Source organism: Panthera leo, chromosome A2 (genome assembly GCF_018350215.1).
Source record: "Panthera leo isolate Ple1 chromosome A2, P.leo_Ple1_pat1.1, whole genome shotgun sequence".
NCBI classification, from domain to species: Eukaryota; Metazoa; Chordata; class Mammalia; order Carnivora; family Felidae; genus Panthera; species Panthera leo.
This window is the reverse complement of record NC_056680.1, coordinates 110608603-110631979: the sequence shown is the minus strand read 5'-3', so window position 1 is coordinate 110631979 and position 23377 is coordinate 110608603. Positions and strand designations below refer to the sequence as shown.

At 41.9% G+C, this 23377-nt stretch overlaps 1 protein-coding gene and 1 long non-coding RNA gene across 2 annotated transcripts; one reads left to right on the top strand and one right to left on the bottom strand.

Annotated features, from left to right (window-relative positions):
• Positions 1–5067: 5067 nt before the first annotated feature.
• On the bottom strand, positions 5068–16139 carry LOC122208553. The gene is made up of 5 exons (XR_006197281.1): positions 15985–16139; positions 12494–12656; positions 10775–11099; positions 6262–6340; positions 5068–5155 (listed from the first exon to the last, which is right to left on the bottom strand). It is a non-coding gene; the product is annotated as an uncharacterized LOC122208553 (long non-coding RNA).
• A 544-nt stretch (positions 16140–16683) lies between these two features.
• On the top strand, positions 16684–18569 carry TWIST1 (twist family bHLH transcription factor 1). The gene is made up of 2 exons (XM_042927594.1): positions 16684–17439; positions 17956–18569. Exon 1 carries the CDS (start codon positions 16798–16800, stop codon positions 17395–17397), a length of 600 nt encoding a protein of 199 aa, XP_042783528.1. The 5' UTR covers positions 16684–16797; the 3' UTR covers positions 17398–17439; positions 17956–18569.
• Positions 18570–23377: the final 4808 nt, after the last annotated feature.

Below are 23377 nucleotides of genomic sequence, written 5' to 3'. Positions count from 1 at the left end.
CTGTATTACAGTTCTAGTTATTCATCCCTCATTGTCACAAAGGTAAGTGGCTATGTATGACAAAGAAAAATTTACACAAAATCATTATAGATCTCTCTTGCTTCCCTTCTCTTCTCTTTCTCCCCACAGTTTTTTTTTCTCCTGTCCATGCCATCATTCTGTTGGATTCACTGACTAAATTTTATATAGTAGCATAGAAAATTAAGTTTCTTTTCTAGATTCTCTCCTCTGTGAACATGTATGCAAATGTTTTCTACAGAAATTATAGAGAAATAAAACACCAAGATATATTTTATTCAGTCTAGTGAAGTTAGTGGGCTACATAAATATCTCCCTTGGGAGAAAGAAGTTGACAAAATGATCAAGAAGGTGAACAATTTCCTGACTCCCCTTTCCTAAGTCAATGTTCATGGTCATTCTTCTGTGTAGCCCTAAACTAAACAAGCACATAAATGTCATAGTGAGGAGAGAGTGAAAAGTAGCAATAATGTAGGCTCAGTTTACATTTAAATTGGGCTGGATCGAATTGAGTTTTCTTGCTCCGTTCAGTACCCAGTTCCTGTGCTAACTTTCACTACCAATTTAACAAAAATCTATCAAATTATTTATTGGATGTTTACTTGTACTTGGCTTTGTTCTCAACATAATTTTTTTTCATTCAGTTAAGGTATCTTGTCTAAAATGAGCTCATAGTAGAATGAGAGACATACACTTAACCAGCTTGTGTAGACACTGGATGGAATATGTAGAAACAGTAGTTGTTGGGATATAATAGAAGAAAGGTAGTTAATATATTGTAAGTTCCATAGTAACCTATACCTAAATGCCCTTAGGTTGAGGCTTCTGGGAGGAGGAGTGTTGGCAGGTGGAGTGAAAGGGCTATATACCCAGCATGCACACTATGACTAGGTCTAAAGGAGTAATTCTAAGCTAAAAGCCAAGTTGAAGCCAAAGTTCATGATCATTTTGTTCACTACTTGGTAAATAGCCTGCTAGTTACCTAACAATATCCATTCTCTCTTTCTTCCTTTAACAATATAGCCTGTAAAGGTTATACTTCACATGGCTATCCAGCTAATGACTACCTTTCACAGCCTCCCTTGTAGTTAGTCGTGGCTATGTGACTAGAATCTAGTAATGGGATATGAGCACTAGCCACATGTAATTTCTAGATAGGGCCCCTAAAAGAGGGACATGTCTTCCCTTGGCTTTTCTCCCTTCCCAATGGCTAGAATGCAAAATTGAAATGAGTTTGGGGTGGCCATTTGGTCCATGAAATGGAAGTCCTATTTTGAGGACAAAAGAATAAGACATTAAATCTCCACCATGGTTCAGCCAGCGAGCCAAGACTGTAACACCTATCCAAATTTCTCATAAGATAAATAAACTTTGTTGTTTAATCCACTATATTTTTTGATCTCTTTATTATAGTGCCATATCCTACTTAATGTGTCTCTTCCTCCCAGGTACCTAGGACAGTGCCTGACATATAACAGGGTCTCATTAATATTGTGGACCTGTTAAGGGGCAGAATGATCTCACACTACATAGGTTTTTAAGCCTAAGGCCAGAGTACAAATACGCAAGGACTACATTGCAATTCTTCTGAACAAGCTGATATAAGAGAGGGAGAAGTACACACTATGCCTTTTCCCTACCCCAGTATGTAACACACCTCAGCTCCTCATACCCTAACATCACCTCACAAGGTACCATTGTGATGTCTCAGAAGGGAAAAAACAGTCTAGCTCTACAAAATGAAAGAAAGCATGAAATGTGAAAGAGGAAAATCAGCTTCTATGCTGTATAATACACAGCTGAAAGCTAGTGTCATTCTATGACAGTATAAACAATATAAATTTGAATGCAATAAAATTTTTCAAAAAACAATTAAAATGTATCTAAATTCAAATTTTTATATTATAAGAAATTTAGCAGACTTTTAGTTTATCTGTCTTTTGTTGTGACTTTCTCTTTGACAATGCACATTTGGGCTAAAAGTACCAAACTATAGAAGATGGTAACTGTTAATTGTTATACCCTTGCCTCCAAATAGGGGCAACAGAGCATTCAAATTCAGCATGTCTTCCATTTCAGATACTGCTGGACTCAAGGGTTTTCCCAACCTAGACTAATGCATTTTACTATCAAATTTCAGGGAGCATAATCTCAAAATCACCTCTCAATAACTTTCAATATCTCTGCTAAGAAAGACAACATTTACTGAAGATAGCCAGAAGTATATTATTCAAGATACTCAAATATCTCTGTTAGAATTAGGCGCTCCTGGGTGGCTTAGTCGGTTAAAAGTCCGACTCTTGGTTTTGGCTCAGGTCACGATCTCAATGCTCTTGAGTTCAAGCCCTGCATTGGGCGCTGCACTGGCAATCAGAACCTGTTTGGTATTTTCTCTCTCTCTCCTTCTCTTTCTCCCTCTCTCTCTGCCTCTCCCCTGCTCATGCTCTTTGTCTCTCAAAATAAATAAATAAACTTAAAGCACATTTTTAAAAATTCTGTGACAGGATTAAACCCCATAATCAGAAAGAAATTAGCAAATTAGTAAATCATTTTTGCCACCATATCACAAACCTATATTAAATAACATTATTTTTAAAAAAGGAACAGCCCTGTGAAATTTATTGGATATTTTATATATATTGTCATGAATACTGTCTTTTATTAACCTTAAGGCTTCCTTTCCCAATTAAGTTAAAAAAAAAATTCTTTCAGGCAAGTCACAGTATCGGAAATAGTCGGACTTCTGGATTCCGTGTGTGTGTGTGTGTGTGTGTGTGTGTGTGTGTGTTTCCTTCACAGACCCTATAGATGTTACAAATTGTTTGTGATACCTATTCATGTTGTATACTAGACTTCTTAGAGCCAAGTTTCTGATAATTAAAAAATATATAGAACAAGAAAGACAACTAGTTTACTAGAATCCCTGGCATCTGAAATATAAGCTGCAAGTCCTCAAAAAATACATAGGACATTCTTCTGCTAACTTGAGTTTTACTTTATACAGTTTCTTTTTTTTTTTATTCATGTATCTTCCTTATGTTTAACGTATGTCTTCCTTCTGGCTTTTTTCTATTCATGTTATCTACCTTAAATCTTCCTCTGGAAGTGTTATTTATTAATACATGAATATTTTTATAAGATGTTCTCCTTCAAGAATTTTTTGCTTAGGGGTGCATGGGTGTCTCAGTCAGTTAAGTGCCCTACTTCAGCTCAAGTCATGATTCATGGTTGGTGGGTTCGAGGCCGACGTCAGTCTCTGTGCTGACAGCTCAGAGCCTGGAGCCTGCTTCAGAGTGTGTCTCCCTCTCTCTCTGCCCTTCCCCTGCTTGTGCTCTACCTCTAAAATAAATGAATATCAAAAAAAATTTTTTTTAATAAGTTTTTGTTTAGAGGGGCGCCTGGGTGGCTCAGTTGGTTGGGCATCCGACTTCAGCTCAGGTCACGATCTCACAGTTTGTGAGTTCAAGCCCCGTGTCGGGTTCTGTGTTGACAGCTCAGAGCTTGGAGCCTGCTTCGGATTCTATGTCTCCCTCTCTCTCTGCCCCTCCCCTGCCCATGCTCTGCCTCTCTCTGTCTCAAAAATAAATAAAACATTAAAAATTTTTTTTAAAAAAAGAGTTTGTTTAGTTTCACACTTACTCTTCTTGTTTTTATAACAACTGATTAGACTTCGGTTGCTGTATTTCCTTGTATCATTGCTCATCTCATTCTTGTGTCATTCTCAGTAAGCTAAGAGTAAACTTGACCTTTTGTTGTTGTTAAGAGGACAAAATGGTATTTTCTGAGTCTTCCACACTTGTTCACACGTGTAAATGTGACTTTGGTTGGTTATATGAACTTCGTGGACTATAATATCCTTTTGGCCTGTGTTCTTTTGGAAAAGACCTAAGTAGCCAGATTTTCATTTTTTTTTTTTAAATAAATAACCTATGTTCTCTATCTGGATGCCTATAGGATGGCTTATCTTCAACATTCAATATTTTTCTGACAATATTAATGGGTATGGATCTGTTTTCACTCACTTTGCTTGGAATACAGTGTGCCATTCCATTTTATGAACTGTGTTAGTTTTTTTTTTTTTCCTACTCTGGAGAATTATGTCTTTTATTAATGATTATTGCTTCTCAATTTGTCCTAGTTTCTTCTTGGAAAAATGAATTATCTCTAATTTCACAAATATCACCCTACTTAAAATTGTACTCTCCTCATTAATCCCTATATCCCTTCTCTGATTGTTTTCTCTATAGAGTGATAACCATCTTTTTGTTTTTCACTCAACTCTTCCTCACATATACTCCCATAGTGATCACCTCCAGTTAAATAGCTCCAAAGGCCATGGCTATGCTGATATATTCCAAGTTTTACCTTCAGTCCAGACCTCTCTCACCAACTCCAGACTCACAAGTCCAACTGCCACCCAGCAATTCCACTTGGATTTCTAACCGACATCTCAAACTCAACATGTTTGAAATGAACTCTCCCCACTGAAATGTGTTCCACCACAGCCTTCTCCATCTCAGGGGTTGCCAATGCCCCCCCCCCCCGCCTCACTTTTTCTCAAATAAAAAGCCCTAAAGTCATTCTTGATGCCTCCTCCACACACCTCATATCTTATCTTTAGTGAATCCTATTAGTTCTACCTTCAAAATATATCTAGAATCTAGTCACTTCTTTCCAACTCCAACTCCACGGTTAACATCTAGTTTAGGTCATAAACACCTCTCATCTACATTACTGCAGTGGCCTGCTAACTAGTCTCTGTTCCCTTGAAGAAAAGCCCATACATGCCAGAGACCTTGGCACAATTCTGGGTCGATACCATTTCTTCTTCTACACAGGAATATCATCAAGTGAATACTCTTGAGTTCTGACACTTGTGGTGGAGTGAGATCTTCATATGACTGAATGGACCACTTAAATGGTTGGATCATTCCGAGGAATCAGAAAAGGAACAGGATAGACATTTCAGCAGTCAAAGGACTGACCATCCTTCCCATTTGAATTGCTACAGCCTTAGATTGGACATTCCCTTAGTATTTTCTTCCAACTATTTTATTACACAAACCTCCAGCTCTTTGAAACAATTAGGCTGAAAAGTCTTCCTTGTCTTCCAGGTCAGGGTCAACTGCTTTAGCTTCTTCTTTGCAAAGAAAATAAAACAGAGAATTTACAGATACTTTTTGCTTTATTGTAGTCTTTTCCCTCCTCACCAATATTTGTGCTGGTGCTGCTATACAGAAAAAAACCTGCTAAATATATATATGTGTGTGTGTGTGTGTGTGTGTGTGTGTGTGTGTGTATGTATATATATGCGTGTATATATATGTATATATACATATATATACATATATGTACATATCCTATATGTGTATATGTATATGTATATATCCTATATATATATACATATATATATATATAGGATATATATAGGAAAAAACTGCTAAATATATATATATGTACATATCCTATATATGTATATGTATGTGTGTGTGTGTGTGTGTGTGTGTATGGCATATATAGCTATAACAATACTAGATATGTTTATTGAATAATTTAAGAATCCAGTTAGTGGTAATATTTGATTGAATATCTGTGGAAGGAAACAGTCTCCAAATTATTTTTTTAAGTTTATTTGTTTAGTTTGAGAGAGAGAAAGAGAGAACACAAGCAGGGGAGGGACAGAGAGAGAGGGAGAAAGAATCGGGCTATCAGCACAAAGCCCAATGCAAGGGCTTGATCCCAGGAACTGTGAGATCATGACCTGAGCTGAAATCAAGAGTCAGATGTTTAACTGACTGAGCAACACAGGCACCCTTTCAAATTAGTATTTTTAAAGAAAGTGTTTTTAATCTCTGACTTTTAAGGAATAGATATTACTCTATCTTATTGTTGTTTGAGTACACTGGCTAAAATGTAAGTTTAAGATAAGACTGAGGTAAATTAAGGTATATTTAACTTGTGATTGTACTTGCACTTTTTGTACATTTCTAAAGAGAAAAATAATCAATAAATGAGTATTTATAGAGTACCCATTGTGCACACTATGGAGCCCATGTGGAATATGAGAAAAGTCTGGTTTCCTACAGCAAGTAGCCTTGCTGGGAATAAAATACTAACACAAATGAAACAGACTCCAATATAAGCCACTTAACACTAAGTTATCCTACAGTGAGTCTCAATGGTGTGGACCCTGGAAATGCCACCTCTGTTGGAGTTCAACAAACACTAAATAGTACTTCCTACCATTGGGTGAATACTCAGTCTGTGTGTCTTGGTGGGAAACTGCACTCCTTGTGATCACCTGGATGCAGGAAAGGGTGGGCTGAGGGAAAGAGACACATTAATGATGGCTTCTAGGTTTTTAGGCTAAGCAATTAGACAAACGACTTACTGAAATTGTGGGAGGAACAAATTACGACTAACAGTAAGTTCAAGATGTCTGTGAGAAACCTGCATTGTAGTATCAAGTGGACAGTTGAATATGAGAGTCTTTAGCTCAGACAAGATACCGCCTACTATGGAAAATGGAGGTCATACGCCTCCTGTTACCATTTTTTGGTAGCTAGGGCATGGATAAATTATTGAACCTCCTCCAATTAGTGTCCTCATCCTAAACTTTGAGTCCTCAGGGACTGAAATAAGGATATAGGAACTGATGCTCTTCAAACAGAACTCAATCATCAATTAATTTCCTCATTTACCCTTTAAGCCCTTCCTTTACACTTGGAATTGAATACAAATGCTACATCTCAGTCTACAAGGTACTGCATAACTCAGTCCTCATTTAAAGTAATAATATCAAACACATATCAAGTGCCAGGCACCATTTTAAGCACTTATGACTCTATTTCATCACGACAACTAATGATGCACATTATTCCCTCTTTTTCCCAGGAAGCATGGAGGGGCAAGTAACCTATATAAGATTACACACAGGTAGTGAGAAGTTGAGTCATATTTGAACCTAGGTTGACTGGCTCCAGGATCTGGGTTCTCAGGTACTACACTGTTCTCTATGGCCATTCTATGTTGCCAGAACGGAAGAATCACTCTGGACTTCTAAATCGTCTTCTTGCTCTAGCAGTGTATGACTTTACTGAAGTGCTTTTTTTTTTTTTTTTTTTTGAAATATAAGCAGTTTCTCCAGTTCTGCAATTGTAATGTTTTAAGAATTTTATAATAAATTAAGTGAAAATGATCATCTTATTGAATTTAACTAGGGAAATTATGCAGATTGTTATTTTTAATCTGCTTTCATTATTTTTCATTCTGTTCTATCCTAGTCTATTCTGTTCTCCAATAATGTGATCTTCTGCCATACCTATTACCTCAAGTAAATGACAAAAGCCACAGCGCCTTGTGATTGCAGCTTTCATTGCTGATAGATTCACAAATAAAAACCAATAGTCTTTCTGTCTTAACCAAAGTTTGCCATGAAATTCTCTCTCTCCCATTTAAAATGCATACTAAACAAAGTACTTTAAAGTGTTTTGATGAACCTCTATAAAATATCAGGGTGCCCAGTTTTTCATGTAAGAATCAATATAATGAACACAATAGTGAATAAATGTTACATAAGCCTAGAAGTGGAGTTGATTTTTCCGAATAATTGCATCAGACTGTAGTCTATTTTGGAGAATAGCTCTGTTAAAGAAGAAATATAACTCACTTGCAGTATTGGTTCTTCAGACATTTCAAGCCTGCCGATATTCTTCAAATTTAACATCTGTGTCTTCCTCTTTAGAGTATTTTTAACAATTATTTATCCCCAGCCCAAAAACTTGGCTGTGAAATTAAAACTGCTGTTAAAGTTGCTTTATGACCACCAATGGCTATTTCTGTTTTTCTCAGTCATTGTATGTACTTCATGCTCCCTAGAAACAGCTCTACCCATGAATATAATAAGTACATCTAAATAGGTCAGTTATGATTAAAGCAAAGAGATTGTGATTGTTTGTTCTTAACACACATCTGATAGTGAGACAGAAGAGTATGCTCTATTTGATAGCCACTTTTCAAGGTTCTAAGACCTTGGCAGAAATCGAGATGATGAGAAGGGCAGTGGGTTCCGGTTTCCTCACTAGCTCATTGTGTTCTGCCTAGAATTGAATCCAAAAGACAGAACTGGATGACATCAGTCACACTGAAGGCATGGAAGGCTCAGACAGGCCAGGATGTTAGTCCAACACCCACCTAGAAAAAGTGCAAAGGTACTAGTACTACAACCATTTCTTTCTTCACAACTTTCCTTGACTTTCAGTCAGGGCTCTTCAATTTGTCTCAGTATCCTTCGGCTAGCCTAGGCCCCTCCTTTCCTGAGAAAAATGTCATGCAATCAAATTCACTCAAAGGTGTCAGTGAGCTAATGTGTTACCTCACCTTGGGGACTTTACCATCTAAAAGACGAGCCTGGAGAAGACAACGGCAGGCTCCAACTTAATGAGTTGTCAGTGATAGATTTCAAGCATGGCTATGGGAAGTATTAAGTGGTTTTGGAGAAAGCCCCTTCAAACCACTTCACTACCTATTTTACTCATTTTTGGCATAAAAGTTTAGGACCACAGTTGGCCACAAGCAGTTTCCAGAACTAGAAGGAAATTCATTCTCATTACTTAGGAAAATGCTTTCAGGTTCTAGATATTGCCAAATCATAGAGTTAGAAGCAGTCATAGAGAAAACTTTTTCATCCATAAAACTAAGAGGCTAGATAATTTCTAAAATCTTTCAAGTTTACACATTTTTTTAACTTTTTCATATTATCTATCCAACTACTTCATTTTACAGATGAGGAAACTGATACCTCCAAATCTCCCTGAATCCATTTTCCCTCAGCTTTATATTATACTGTTCACATACCCCATAAATACTGCAATGGTATAAGTTCTCATAAGTAAACTGATGCATTTATAGGACATATATTGTGGGCTGACACAAGAACTTCCTAAATATAATCACATAACTGTCTAACCCATCCCCTGCACCGTCCACAGGCTTGTATGTCTAAAATATAAATCTGATTGTGTCTTTTCCCTGTTTAACATTCTTCAGTTTCCCCAACTCCATTTAGAGCTAAACCCAAATTCTCTAGCATGTCACACAGTTAGTGATCTAAACTTTGTATCATTTCTAGCTGTTCCCACACCCATTCCATCTCCAGCCATGCAAGATTCCTTACAGCACCCCGAGCAGGTCATACACGCTCCTGCCTCCCTGCCTTTATCCATGCCACTCCCAGTGTCTTTCCTTCCTCCTCCCCTTTCTACTCCTCATCTGGTTCACCCCAAACATCCTTGAAGACTAAAGCTGAGATAAAGGGTACTTTAGGAAGACTGCAATGTATGCTTCCTGTTAGATTTATGAATATTCCATTCTGCTGAAGAGAGTAAGAGAAACAAAGAAAATAGACAACATTAAGAATGGAAGTAAGTAATCTGTAAGACATCTTAGACATCACTAAAGTAAGTAGGAATGGACAGAAAGACTATGTAAGCATCAGATAGTCATGAACTCTCAGGGAATCCCATATTCATGAGGTCTTCAGCTCCCTGTTGGTGACATTCAACTTGGCCCACTTGTCCTCTGGCCAAGACTGAAAGATAAAACCCACAGCTGCTCAGAGGCTAATATCAAGCCCAGCTGTGGACAAGAGTATTTGCCTTCTCTAACAGAGCAAGTTAATTTAGCTCCAGGAATCCTACATCATTGCTAACCCTCACTTTGGACCTCTTAACCACACCATCAGCAAGGAAGGCTGCTGGAGGGCAGAGTCACCGTGAACCTGTGTACAAGATTTGGGTAGCATGGCCCTTCCTGCCTGTTCTAGTATATTAACCTACTGTAATTCCCTTTCTTACTGTATGTTCCTAATCAACTTAATAAACCAGGTTGACATGTACATCTTCACTTGGTCTGTGGGCCTTTCTGTGTGTGTCTCTGGCTGGGACAAGCTTCCTGGAAATATATTTGGAGGCTATCATTGCAGTGAGGTAATCTCCCCATGCACCAAGGCATCCTGTCACCTCAGACCAGGTCCAGGGTCCTTGGCACTCTTTGAAATATCCATCACAGTAGTTAGCTCTCCATGCCACAAAACTGTTTTCAGATTTTATTTCTCATTAGACTGTGACATCCTTGATGTCAGGGGCTAAATATTCTTACTCCAAGTACCTAACATAATTAGAGGTGGACACATTTTTGTTAAATTACGAAAGAATCAATAGACGTGTTATAACTAATTAGTGCCAGTTGAAACCAGAATTCAGGTCTCCTGAATGCACCATTAGGCAGAACCAGAACCTCACGATCTCTCAAGGTCTTGAGTAGGAGTGAGTGAGAGTAAAATGTATCACTACAACTATGTCTTCCCTGAGGTATCTGAGGTGGGGAAGACAAAGGCATTGATGCTGGCTAACCACAGGGAAAAAACACCAAGTTTGATCTCCATTGTGGAGGTCAAATAGAAAACAATGAGCCAGGATTTCTAAAATCCTATCATAATTCAAAGCATTTTTCACACAGTAATGGCATCAAGTGTCCCCCCAGACGTCTTCCCCTCTACCATCTTGAGAGGCAAGAACGACAACATGTAATACCTTTACTCTAATTCCAGATAGACCATATCTATTCAAGGAACATTACCCTCATTAAAAGTTTCCCAGCCCTCCACCAAGTTCCTTACTTTTTGTTAGCACTTCAGCGAGAATGACAGGGATTTTTAAAATCAAATGCCTATACCAAGGGACAGGTAGCTACTTACAACAATCTCTGTGAGCAGAAACTGAGGCAAATAATCCAGGTGCTTTTCTATTTCCCACTAAATGCATTTCTTTCTTTCTTTTCAGATGTAAGCCTTTTCTCTTGTCACTGACCCCTCCATATTAAGCCTTATTCTTTTTTCTCTTTCGGTCTCCCACCAGTTGTCCCAGCGCCCTCTTACACTCTCTTCACATTCTTCTCTGTCTTGTTCTCATTTTTGCTCTGGTTTTTCCTTCTTGTCCTTTTCTCTTCTTCTCTTTCCAGCATCTCTGGTCCACAGCTCAGTTCCTCCAGCAGGGTCTCAGAGAGTGTGATTAGGAATGTATCTGCAAGAAGACACATATGCAAAACAAAAAAAGCATTGAGTTCCAAATGAAGCAGCGATTCCCCAGTTTGACTGTCACCAGCATTCTACCAGAACTATAAAATTCATCTAAAAAAATATCAAGACATAATTCATTTTAATTTAATTTACAAAGTAATCAGATGCTCTGAAATCTTTTTTGAGAAAAAGTAATAGGAAAGAGGACAGTGACCTTAAATTAAAGAGTGTGTATCATAATTTGGGGGAAGTGTTGGGAATCTGTATCTTAATATCCTATTTTTCCATATCTTTGAAAAATAATTTAGTTCTTATGACATGCGTTAAAATAGAACTGGCAAATCATAAAACATAATTTCCATGCATTTGTTCACATAAAGACAACCCAAATGCTGAAACTAAAAATTCAAACTTTCAAAGGTATTCTGGAATAGTAACATATTTTTAAAAAAAGATTGTTTTTCATTGCCAAACATGGCTCTAAAATTGAGCAAGTAAAATTCCAGATCACTCACAGTTTTGTACAAACCTCTACTAATGCAAAATAAATGTTTTCCCTTAAAATGGTAGCATTTTAGTACATTTTCATTCATGTTCTTCTTTTATTTTCTACAATAAAGAGAAAAGATAAAATCTTCCAAGACATCCCAGGTTTGAATGCCAACTTATGTGTATATATGGTTTTTTCATTTATTTTTAAAATGATTTTTATTTTTTAAGTTTTAATTTTTTTAGTTTACATCAAAGTTACTTAATTAAGAAAAGTGACATAAATGAAATAGGCATCCCCAAAATGACATTCACTGTGCAATATTTTTTGCTATTTTGTAAGCCTTCCTCAAGTGTCTTTTTAAACAAAGTTCTCTAGGAAATTGTGTCCTCTTGTGGTCACTGGCAAAAACAACATGTTTTGTGCAGGAAGAATCAATCAAAACAATGGAAATAGGATTTAAGGCTTCAGGAAAAGCCATTTGTGAAAAAAGGAAATCCCTTGAAGTGTAGAGAGATGAAAGTTAGGAGTAATCAGAGTAGGAACTTTTTCTGGAAAAAACACAGAATATAAACCATTAGATTTATATTTAAATTGCTTGATGATTAGACAGAAAAGATAAAAACGCTTACTAAGTAGGAAGACTATGGTCATGATAAAAGCCGCTATGAATAAGTACATATTTCTTACATTATTTCTTCAGTTACTCCAGCAGCTCTCTGAAATAGGCGAGTATGTATGTCACCAAGATTAACTGGCAGCAAAGACAGGACACAGTCTCTCTAGCCTGCACACCCAACAAGCTAATAAAAGCTGGGTGGGGAGGAGGCTCTTCAAGACACCATACTTTTCCACACTCTGATTCCTCTTTATGTACAAGTTCAGCATATGCTGTTTCTTTATCTTACCTTCATTTTGAATGCACAATGTCAGATATTGTAAAGATTAATTTATTTGAAATTTGATTTGCTTGTTTAAGGTGCTCCTGGCAACTCAATTTCTTATGCTTTATCCTTTTTCATTTTACTTCCAGACTGAAAGCTTCACATTTGATAATTTTAGTTCCTGATCCTTAAAGAAGTTTGGAAAGAGAAATATAGAATCAGTTAGATTCATGAATTAAACTACCATGAAAAGAGAAAGAGAATGACCTCTTCTTTAGGGTAAGGTATTCAAACACGAAGGCTGCCTGTGTCACCAATCCAAGTCACTTGTGCTGACACAGACTTCATACTCCGCTTTGAAAAAATTCTCTTACTTAACTATCAAACTAGGCAATCCCCCATGGAGTGTTCAAACCAAGATGAAATCTAAGATGTCCATTCAACTGCAGCCTTCTCCAATTTGCGCCCCCTTCTGTGTGAACACTCCTGTGCCACGTTCATGCAATTCAGAGAAATTATTTCATAGAACTCTAAGCCAGCCTTCAGGTGGTAGGTCATCCAAAGAATAAGGAGAAAGAGTAGGAAGAGAGAGTCTCAAGCACTCACCTTTTGTGCAATCCCAGCTCCCAAATTTACCACCTTGCTAACAATTCTATAGTATATGCATGTTTCTTTTCCTTCTCTGAAAGTATTTATAAATGAATGTTGCTAAGAGAATGCCAGTGGGTACACATTCAGACGGTAAAAATACAGATAGATACATACTTACTGCATCTGCTCAGTAGGAGATTCCTAACTCTGTTTCTTCTAACAGGTTTTTTTTTTTTCACTTTTTAACACAGCACACATTCCTCAGGAAGGACTGCTAACATGCCAAGTTTGCAGTTTTGAAAACAAAGCTCGTTTTGAATTATCCAAGTGCAAAAGAAAAACTTTTTTGTTTTCAGTTCTTTTTTTTTTTTCAGGGAATTTGTTTTAGAAGTAGACAAAATGATTTAATTTCAATTAATCCAGTATTCCCAAAGAAGGCAGTTCTCCACTAACGTTCTTCAAGTCAGGCTGAGTTCAGCCCCAAGGGGAAATTTCCAAAACCGTTTTTTAAGAGCCTGAAATTAGGATTTTAGAACTAGGGATGCTTTCCCCCAGCAAGTGTGGACAAGAAAATTGTTAGATAAAATGTTACGTAGGATATAGCTGCAGATGAACAGGGTGGGACCAGGAAATATTACAGTTTGCAAAGCAGGGAGTATTGAGCCCCAGACATTTTGAGAGGTAATTCATTTGGCAAGCCACAGCCTTCTGCTCAAAAAGTAACATGTAGGCACTGAAAACCCCTCTCATTCTCTTCGTCCATTTCTTCAAAGAGCTCAAGAGAAATTTCTTCTCAGAACTAAAGTCATTGATTATGACTCTGTCAGGAAGATTCCATGCCGAGATGGTTCTAGTTAGGTCATTCATTTTCAGCCCTCCAGTAAGCATTCTGGCATCCAGAGCGCAGCCTCAGCCCCCGGGGATCCCTGGTGCCCAACAGCCAGGAGCTCTTCATTCCCTAGAAGTTTAGTTGCTCAGAACAGGGCTGGGTTAATTTGTTTAAGAACTAGTCTTAGAGATTGATGACTCTGCAAGTCTGGCTGGCTAAGGATCCCTGGCTGCTAGCTGCTGAGGACTCCGTTTCTCCTCCAGCTTCTCTGCCCTCATTTCCATCCCGCAACCCCAATTCCCCACCCCAATTCCCCTTGGTCAGGTAAGGTTTCCCTTTACACTTTGCCCACACTTTCCTGTCTTGCTTGTCCATAGCCACAAAGGAAAAAGTCCAATTATTCAATCTCTTTAGTTTTAAGACTTCAACCAAAGGGAAAAGAAAAACAAAATTAAGATTTGAGATTGATCTTTTAAAAAGAAAGGTAAAGGTGGAAACTTTTCAAGATTTCTGCAGCCACCTTCAAATAAGAATTGCGGAATAATCTGCAATTCAGATTTCTAAGAGAGAACACTGGGTAGAGTGGGGCAGAATTTCTGCCTTATTCTCTGCTTCCAAGAGATAAAATCCTACAGGCAGAAGATGAAAACAAAAGGTGTGACTTATCATAATGAGTTTTGCTTTAAGGATACCTGCCTGCACACTATTAAGTGGAGGTCAAGTAGAATCCACTTTCCAGACGGGCTCTCATTTTAAAATGCCGCGGGAGCTCTCCAAGCAGGCCAGTCAGCATGCTGTGGGCATTGTTTCTGAATATTTGTAAAAATGGTGATAGACAGACCCTGCAAGTCACACCTCCCATGAAAGCACTGCCTTGTTCACCCCCACGGGAGGGATGCCTCTTGCCCTCACTTCCCCCAGAAGTCTGAGCCCTTCAGCCAGCTCCAGGCGCTCCAGACCCCAGGGTTTCCGGACTGAATCTGTGAGCCTCAGCGGGGCAGAGCCACATGGCCTGCCCTGGTGTTGCCTGGGCTCCCTCCTCCTCTTCCTCCTCCTCCTGACACCCGGGACAACGACCCTCCATCAGGCCCAGAATGGGGTCCTTCGCTAAGTTAATTCTCCCCTGACAGTCCAGTCTGGGGATAGCGTGAGAGGACCTTGGCCTGTGCAGGGCACACAAGCTCAGCACCCCCAAATCTACCCCCTGAATATCGACTAATGCTTTGCTTTGCAACTAACGGATGAACACAAAAAGCTTATTCTATCCCAACTCGTTCCAATAGAGAGAAACAAGTCTGGAACTGCAAAGATGGGTTTCTCTTCCATGAGGCTTTCCTTCCAGCCCACCAACTTTTGTTGCCTCCGATCTGACAGAAGCTGCATTAACACCCTCTTTGGGGCTCTTTGTTGTTAATGTATCAGACAGAATTGCTTAAAATATAAAAGCGTCCAAGTAACTGGACCACGTCTGGGTAGCACGAAGCATAACTGCCCACTCCACCTCCTAGGAACAAGGAGTGGAGAAGGTGCCTCTCACAACTGGCTTGGGCAAGCCGCGTTGTGTTCAGGGGCTTTGGGACCTCATCTCACTTTCTTACGAGCCTACCTTTAGAGGTCACAATGCGGGGCCTTATTGGGAAGTAGGGTAGGGATGAAATGGCCACAGGGTCCTCCACCTTGGGCTGGCAGCTCAGGAGATCAGGGCCGCAGCGAAAACGCTGCGCTGTCCCTCTCTGGCCCCGCTGCCTTCTCCAAGAACAAAACTGACTTCCGAGAAAGAATGAATTTCTGTCTCTTTCCAGCACCGTCGGAGGTGTAGCCTTTTGAGTGGTAGGAAGCGTTAGACTGGGTCAGTGTAGAGGGAAAAGGAAGGCCCAGATGCTTCTCAGGGAGGGGTGAGAGCAGGCCGGGGCGCAGATCCACACTCCCCGTGTCGCAGCCACGTCTTCAGAAACGCCCACGACTTCAGGGCCCGCCGCAGCGGTTTGGCCTTTGGGGCTCTAGGGGCCCGTCTACCTGACTATTGGGGGAGCTCCGCGGCTGCCAGTTTTGCCATTGCCCCCACCCCAGCAATCCCAAAGGCAGCCCCACGGACCTAGAGGGTACTGGGGAGAGTTGAGACATCACGCACTGCGTAGAAGCTGTTGCTGCCGCTGCTGTCACAGCCACTCCGGGAGGGACTGACACCGCGGCCGAGAGGTCCCCTCCGGCCGCTTTCCGGGGCTGCGCTCGGGTGCGGGGGCGCGGCCCGCGCGCAACGGCGCGGAAGGAAATCGCCCCGCGCCCGCCTGCGGAGGGCGGCGGGGAGGGAAGAGGGAGGGCAGCAAGGAGGCGGGCAGAGGGGCCGGCCGCCGGAGCCAGGTCGTTTTTGAATGGTTTGGGAGAACGAATTGTTAGACCCTGAGCAAGTGGGGGGTGGGGACGGGGAAAGGAGGGGGGGGGGGGCTGGAAAGCGGAAACTTTCCTATAAAACTTCGAAAAGTCCCTCCTCCCCACGTCAGGCCAATGACACTGCTGCCCCCAAACTTTCCGCCTGCACGGAGGTATAAGAGCCTCCAAGTCTGCAGCTTTCGTCCAACTCCCAGACACCTCGCGGGCTCGCCGGCACCGGCAGCGTTTCCAGGAGGCCGAGCAGGGTGTGCGTGCGGCCGTTGGGCGCCTTCTTTTTGGACCTCGGGGCCATCCACACCGTCCCCTCCCCCTCCCGCCTCCCTCCCCGCCTCCCCCGCGCGCCCTCCCCGCGGAGATCCACCCCGTCCCTCCTCCCGCTCCCTCCTCGGCGGGCCGCACCGCCCCGGCCGGCGCCGCGCGCGGGGGAAGCTGGCGGGCTGAGGCGCCCCGCTCTCCTCCTTTTCCCGGGCCGCCCCTCTGCCCCGGGCCTGCGAGGCCGCACGCTGCCACCTGAGAGATGATGCAGGACGTGTCTAGCTCGCCAGTCTCGCCGGCCGACGACAGCCTGAGCAACAGCGAGGAAGAGCCGGACCGGCAGCAGCCGCCGAGCGGCAAGCGCGGGGGGCGCAAGCGGCGCAGCAGCCGGCGCAGCGCGGGCGGCGGCGCGGGGCCCGGCGGGGCCGCGGGCGGGGGCGTCGGAGGCGGCGACGAGCCGGGCAGCCCGGCCCAGGGCAAGCGCGGCAAGAAATCTGCGGGTGGCGGCGGCGGCGCCGGCGGCGGCGGCAGCAGCAGCGGCGGCGGGAGCCCGCAGTCCTACGAGGAGCTGCAGACGCAGCGGGTCATGGCCAACGTGCGGGAGCGCCAGCGCACGCAATCGCTGAACGAGGCGTTCGCCGCGCTGCGGAAGATCATCCCCACGCTGCCTTCGGACAAGCTGAGCAAGATCCAGACCCTCAAGTTGGCGGCCAGGTACATCGACTTCCTCTACCAGGTTCTCCAGAGCGACGAGCTGGACTCCAAGATGGCAAGCTGCAGCTATGTGGCCCATGAGCGGCTCAGCTACGCCTTCTCGGTCTGGAGGATGGAGGGGGCCTGGTCCATGTCCGCGTCCCACTAGCAGGCGGAGCTCCCCACCCCCTCGGCAGGGCCGGAGACCTAGGTAAGGACCGACATCTCTGCGCCCCTTCGCCGCTCAGGTGGCGGACGAACTGACGGCCGGGCCGCGGCTGCCTGCCCCTTCCTCAGCCCCCTCTCCCACTCCGCTCTCAGCCTTCGCCACCTCATCCCCTGAACGTCCCCGAAAGGCTGGTCCGTCCCCGCTAGGGAGAGAGGGGGGATGCGCCCCGGTTAGGAGCGTGCGTGTGCGTGAGTGTGCGTGCCAGACAGGAGGGAAGTCTGAGAAAGACTCCAGGGTCATGGGTAAGGACAGTTTTCTTGCCAGCGCCTCCCTTTCTTTTTGGCTTTAAGTTTTCCTTCTCCTTAAAACAAATGTTTCCAAATTCCACCTCCTCCTTCTTTCCGCCCACCCACTTCCTCTTGCCCTTGGGCTGAAATCCTTCCAGGTTGTTCAGCGCAATTTCTCAGTAGTGGTGATAAGAACAGAGCTCACTAGTCTTAGAAAACAGCCACGAAGACCTAAACAATAACCAACTTTCCCCTCTCTGGGTTTTTGCAGATGTCATTGTTTCCAGAGAAGGAGCAAATGGACAGTCTAGAGACTCTGGAGCTGGATAACTAAAAATAAATATATATGCCAAAGATTTTCTTGGAAATTAGAAGAGCAGAACCCAAATTCAAAGAAACAGGGCGTGGGGCGCACTTTTAAAAGAGAAAGCGAGACAGGCCCGTGGACAGTGATTCCCAGACGGGCAGCGGCACCATCCTCACACCTCTGCATTCTGATAGAAGTCTGAACAGTTGTTTGTGTTCTTTTTTTTTTTTTTTTTTGACGAAGAATGTTTTTATTTTTATTTTTTCATGCATGCATTCTCAAGAGGTCGTGCCAATCAGCCACTGAAAGGAAAGGCATCATTATGGACTTTCTCCATTTTAAAATGGTAACAACCAGAGGAATTTTAAGAACATCGTTAGAAATAAAAATACGGGGATCAAACTGACTTGCAAAATCACAGTCAGTTCATTCCTTTTTACCTTCTTCCTCTGAGGGAAAAAAAAAAAACTTAAAATACAAAAAACAACATTCTATTTATTTATTGATGACCCATGGTAAAATGCAAATAGATCCGGTGTCTAAATGCATTCATATTTTTATGATTGTTTTGTAAATATCTTTGTATATTATTTTTCTGCAATAAATAAATATGATTGAAAATTTTAAGAACCTCAAAGTTTGGTCTATATTTTTAAAGCTCAGGATTAAGTTGGCGGTAAATACTTGCTTGTTTAACTCTGGAGGCACCCAGGAGGGAGGGGGCACTAATATAAACAAAGCAGTGAAAAACGCAAATAAACTAGCTACTGACAGGCACAGGCATGTTATTTAGAAAGACAGCTTTATTATTATTCCAATTTGGTGTTCAGTGGGCTTTGTGGCATCTATCCTTCATCTCTTACCAGTTCTCTAAACAGCGAAAACTTAAATTTGTTACTCACCTCTCTTGCTTATATTTTGAGGAGGCAGTCGTAGAACAGTTCAACGCATATAAGCAATATGAAGCCAGCAGTCTTTTCTCTTGTTAACTCTGTATTTTTGTCATGAGCTCCACTGTTTGTGAGGATTTTTAAATAAGGTTCATTTCAGTGAACGGGTGTATAAAGTGTTCTTAAAATGACCTATCTGTACACGTATAAATCAATACAAATGCACTGAAAATAGTAAAGTTTAATTCAGCAGGAAAGATAATTCCAGTTGTAATTTACCTCTCTCTTTCATGAATGAAAATGATAATTAATGTCATGTTTGCTTAAAAGAAAAGCCAAAGTTAAGAATATTTTCCCATGTTGATGTTACCTATTTGGGAAGCATGCTCCTTTTTTGTATGTATAAAGAACATACAACTATGGAGTCAAATACAATAAGCAAAAAACCTGAACTTCCAGTATCTTCAGTAACAATTGGAACAATTACAATTTTAAATGCAACAGCTATTCATTTTCTGGTCAGTTCATTAGCAAGTAGATTTTATCCAAAATTACACGGAATTTTTCCTTGGTTACTTATAGGTATACAAAATCTGATGAAGTTAAGTTAAATGGGCAAATGGGGCTTGATTTTTATTTCATTATGGTTATTTCTGAACCAGGAAAATATTGGCTCATAACTAATATCATTAGGAGCAATACATTTGTATCACTCAGTGCTTAACTTTTACATCTAGTTTACTGCATTCAGGTGTAATCTGGCAAGCTTTCAAACTGGAAAATAATTTTGTTGTCTATTTCAAACAAAGGCTATGGCAGATAAGTGTATATGAATCCAAACAGGTTGTGTTTGTTCAACTCAGATTGAGGCTCTTATTACCTGAAGGTTTTTCATTCCCTCCCACACAACATCAGGGAATGCTGACATAACAATATTGTAAATTTACTATTCTGAATATTTGAGACCGTATTTTAGGATAAGGACCCTGTAGCATTTACTTACACTGAAAGGTTAGTGAAGGCTTGGGGAATTTGTTTGGATTTTGGTATTCCTTTACCAAATAACTACATGAGCCGGGAAAGTGATTATGTGTGCATGTATTTGTAGGGTGTGGGTGTATTGGCAGAGTGGAGAGAGAGAGGGAGTGCGTGTGTATAGGGTAGAAATGTAAGGGTACCCTAGAAGAATGAGGGAGGGCACATCAAGATGGTAATTCTCTCTTTTGTGTGTATCATCCTACACCTCCATTTTCTAAACTGTTTATGGAGGAATCTCCTTGTTCACTAGCTTGGTCTGACTATTTGATATTTCAGATTTCTTGACGTACATCAGGATGGAGCTGACTGTCACTGCTGAGAAGGTAATCTCTTATCTTATCTCTGATGATTTAAAACCCAGAGGTTTCACAAAAGGTAGCTTTTCATTTGCCTTTTTAATTTTTTTCTTTTTTTCTTTTTTTCTTTTTCTTTAGTATTTTGTTCTCTTTTCTCATAAGAGAACCCTGTGGAGAAAAATACCATATTTGTGTTGCTAAACTGAAGGTAATATTTTCCCCTAGATTTTCAGAGAAATGAATGAATGAATGAAAGGCGATGAATAGCTTTACTTTGAATGAGAATAATTCATGGAAAATATTAACTATTATACAATTTTCAGGTTGCAGACTGATTTTGTATTATTGCCAATCTCCTCCCCCTTGCACATAACAATGCTAATTCTTTTTTAGAATAGAAATAAAGCCACCTGTATTTCTTTTGCTCTACTATTTTTTTCCTGTTTTAATTCTTTTTGCTACCTATTCTTATTTAAAGGACACTTAAAATGAATTACCTCTGCTTCAGAAGTGAGAATTTAATGTGATGGCTGGACTGGGGGACTCTACCCTTTAGCCAGAATGCATTCACTGGAGGGAAAAATGCTGTATAAAATAGCCTTGGGTGAATTCTATAGACCACTGAGTAAAAATGGTTCCTTTACTGTGCACATAGTTTTTTTTTTTTTTTAATTTTGCTTTTAATTTCGTTGGATTGATAGCCTTCAGTTTGTTCTTATACACACATTTATGTTCCTTCTTTGTGCACACACTTGCTAAGCACATGCACAGATGATAATTCATGCACAGTTGCAGGTATCCTCTCTAAAGTGGTACAAATTATTAATAAAATAATGTTAAATAGCAAAAACTCACATACTGTGTGTACTTTTTTCCCACACTCAACAACGGCACAAGCTTCTTGCTCCTGCAGTCTTCAGGCTCATATTCATAATGGAGCTTTTTAAGGGACACTTGGCCTCTTGCAAAAAAGTCGAGCATTTTGCACATTCCACGGTTTGGCAAACTCAGAACTGGTTATTTTCTCTAGACCGGTATCAAGTTCTTCTCAGGCATATGATTTCACTTGAAGTCCTGCCCAGGAATCCTTCAAAGTGAGCGTTTGTCCCGCTCTCATGATGTCAGGCGGTTTTCCCTGCATCTGTAATTTGAAGAAAAACAAACAAACCTGCGGGGAACAAACGCCACGGAAACCCAAACAGAACTCCGTGGGGAGCGGGAGTCTCACCTGCGGCGGGCGCGGGCGGGGGGCGCAGGCCCAGACTCCCCTGCGTGGGTGGCGGTCCGGTGCCACACGGTGGAGAGAAAGACAATGTCGGTGCCCTCCTCCGACTGCGTAGACCGCTCCGGGCCCCGCGTCTGGCCGCTGCGCGGAGGCGGCGGTTCCAAGTGTCAGCGGTAGCAAAGGCGGCAGCAGCAACAGAGTCAGGCAAAGGCCCAGCCTCAAATTTCCAGAGACAGGCCTGTATTAGCGACAAACAGGGGTCGGGCGGGGGATCCCCGGGGGCCACTTTTGCAGAATTTTCTGCCTGTTGCGTCGTAAGCTGTGCCCCACCCCCAGCACCAGCGAAAGTGGAAGGAAAGTGCACCGTCAAAGTGGAAGGAGAAATCGGTTTCCTCGTAATTTCTCAAAGCCGGCAACCCCACTCTTTCCCGGAAACCTCGAAACCGAGACCTCAAAAATGCCAACAGGATTATTAATTATCCTTATTTACTGAACAGCAAAAGACAGACGCAGTAAACCGGGCATGGGATACATTTGCCATTTGCTTTTGTCCCAAGGCCCCAGGACGTGAGCCCACTTAATGTTCTTAGCAAATCAAAGCACGTGTCCTTTGAAGAAGGTGTGTAATTGGAGTTTAAGGCATGTATGGAATTCCCAGATGTCTATAAAGTAAGAAGGAGCATGTGGCAGGTCACTGGAAGGTGGGGCAGGTTAAAATCACTGGCACAAAGTCCCCCCCCCCCTTTATATTCGCCTTCTTTGTAAGAGCCAGGGAGGTAAACCTTGGGGAAAGGATGGGACGGGATCGTAATGAATGTCCAGCTTCTCCTATCAGAGTCATAGTAACCATGGTAAAAAGCACATGGTCAGAAAACCTCAAAGAAAACACTCAATTATAGCCGGGATTTCGTGGGCGCCCTGCAATGAGATCGTTTGGGGTTTGCTTCAGCGAAGGCCTCCAACGGCTGTCCTTCTTGTTTACGTGGACTGTTTTCTTTTCCTTCCATTCCCCCGCCTCCCCCCCCCCCCCACTAAGTTTGTGGATGTGTCTTCGTACTTATGCGTGAACAAAATTCCGGGTTAGGAAAAGAAAAAAAAAAATGTCTAAAAACATTCATTCCTAAAGGCAGCCTTCTTGGGGGAGGGGAGATTGAAGATTACGAGCAAGTGAAATTAAGTTTCTGTAAAACATGCAGTTTAAACATGGACCAGAAATGAGCGAATGTTCAATGAAAAGACAACCATCAGAATCAGCAGCACTCTTTTCTCATTTCACTGAGGAATATGTAGATGCATATGAGACTGTGGAATCCAAGCGCGAGTCTGAATATTGTTGAGTAGGCAGTTTTGTTTTGTTTTGTTTTGTTTTTGGTTTGAAGCCGGAATCGAAGGCAATATGACTTTTCTCCTTGGGTTCAAGATGGTGCGCTCACTTACCTGCACAGTGGAGCCAGAGGCGGACACGTAAGGATGGGGGTCTGCCAGAGAAGTTGGCCCTGGCAAAGGTTGGCCTTGGGAGGGTGTCGGTGTGGGGTCATCTGAGACTGGGGCCCAGAGCGTGGGGGCTGGAACAAAACGCGCCACAGACCCCGCCATTGAAGCAGGCGGGAGGGCTAAAAGGACGCGTGGGGGGAGGGGGGGGACAAGAGTGTGACAAGTGAAAAGTTAAGCAGGTACCTGAAGGAAGTTTATCTTGCCCAGATGTTAGGGCTTTTATGAAATGTCACGTGAAGAGAACAGATGTACAATTTGCAAATGGGGCCACGCCTGTAAATACAAGGAGGCAAATGCTTGGAGGAAAATCCAGGCATAAATCATCAACCTCCTTTTCTAGTTATCTATTCTCTCCTTTAAATATTTGCCACCAGAAAGGGAAGACACATCTTAAATCGTCAAGTGCCTCTTGGAGCAGAAGTCGCAATCCTATCCCCTCCCAG

Excerpts from the sequence above, each read along its gene's own strand:
- TWIST1 (XM_042927594.1), top strand. The coding sequence starts at position 16,798 with ATGATGCAGGACGTGTCTAGCTCGCCAGTCTCGCCGGCCGACGACAGC.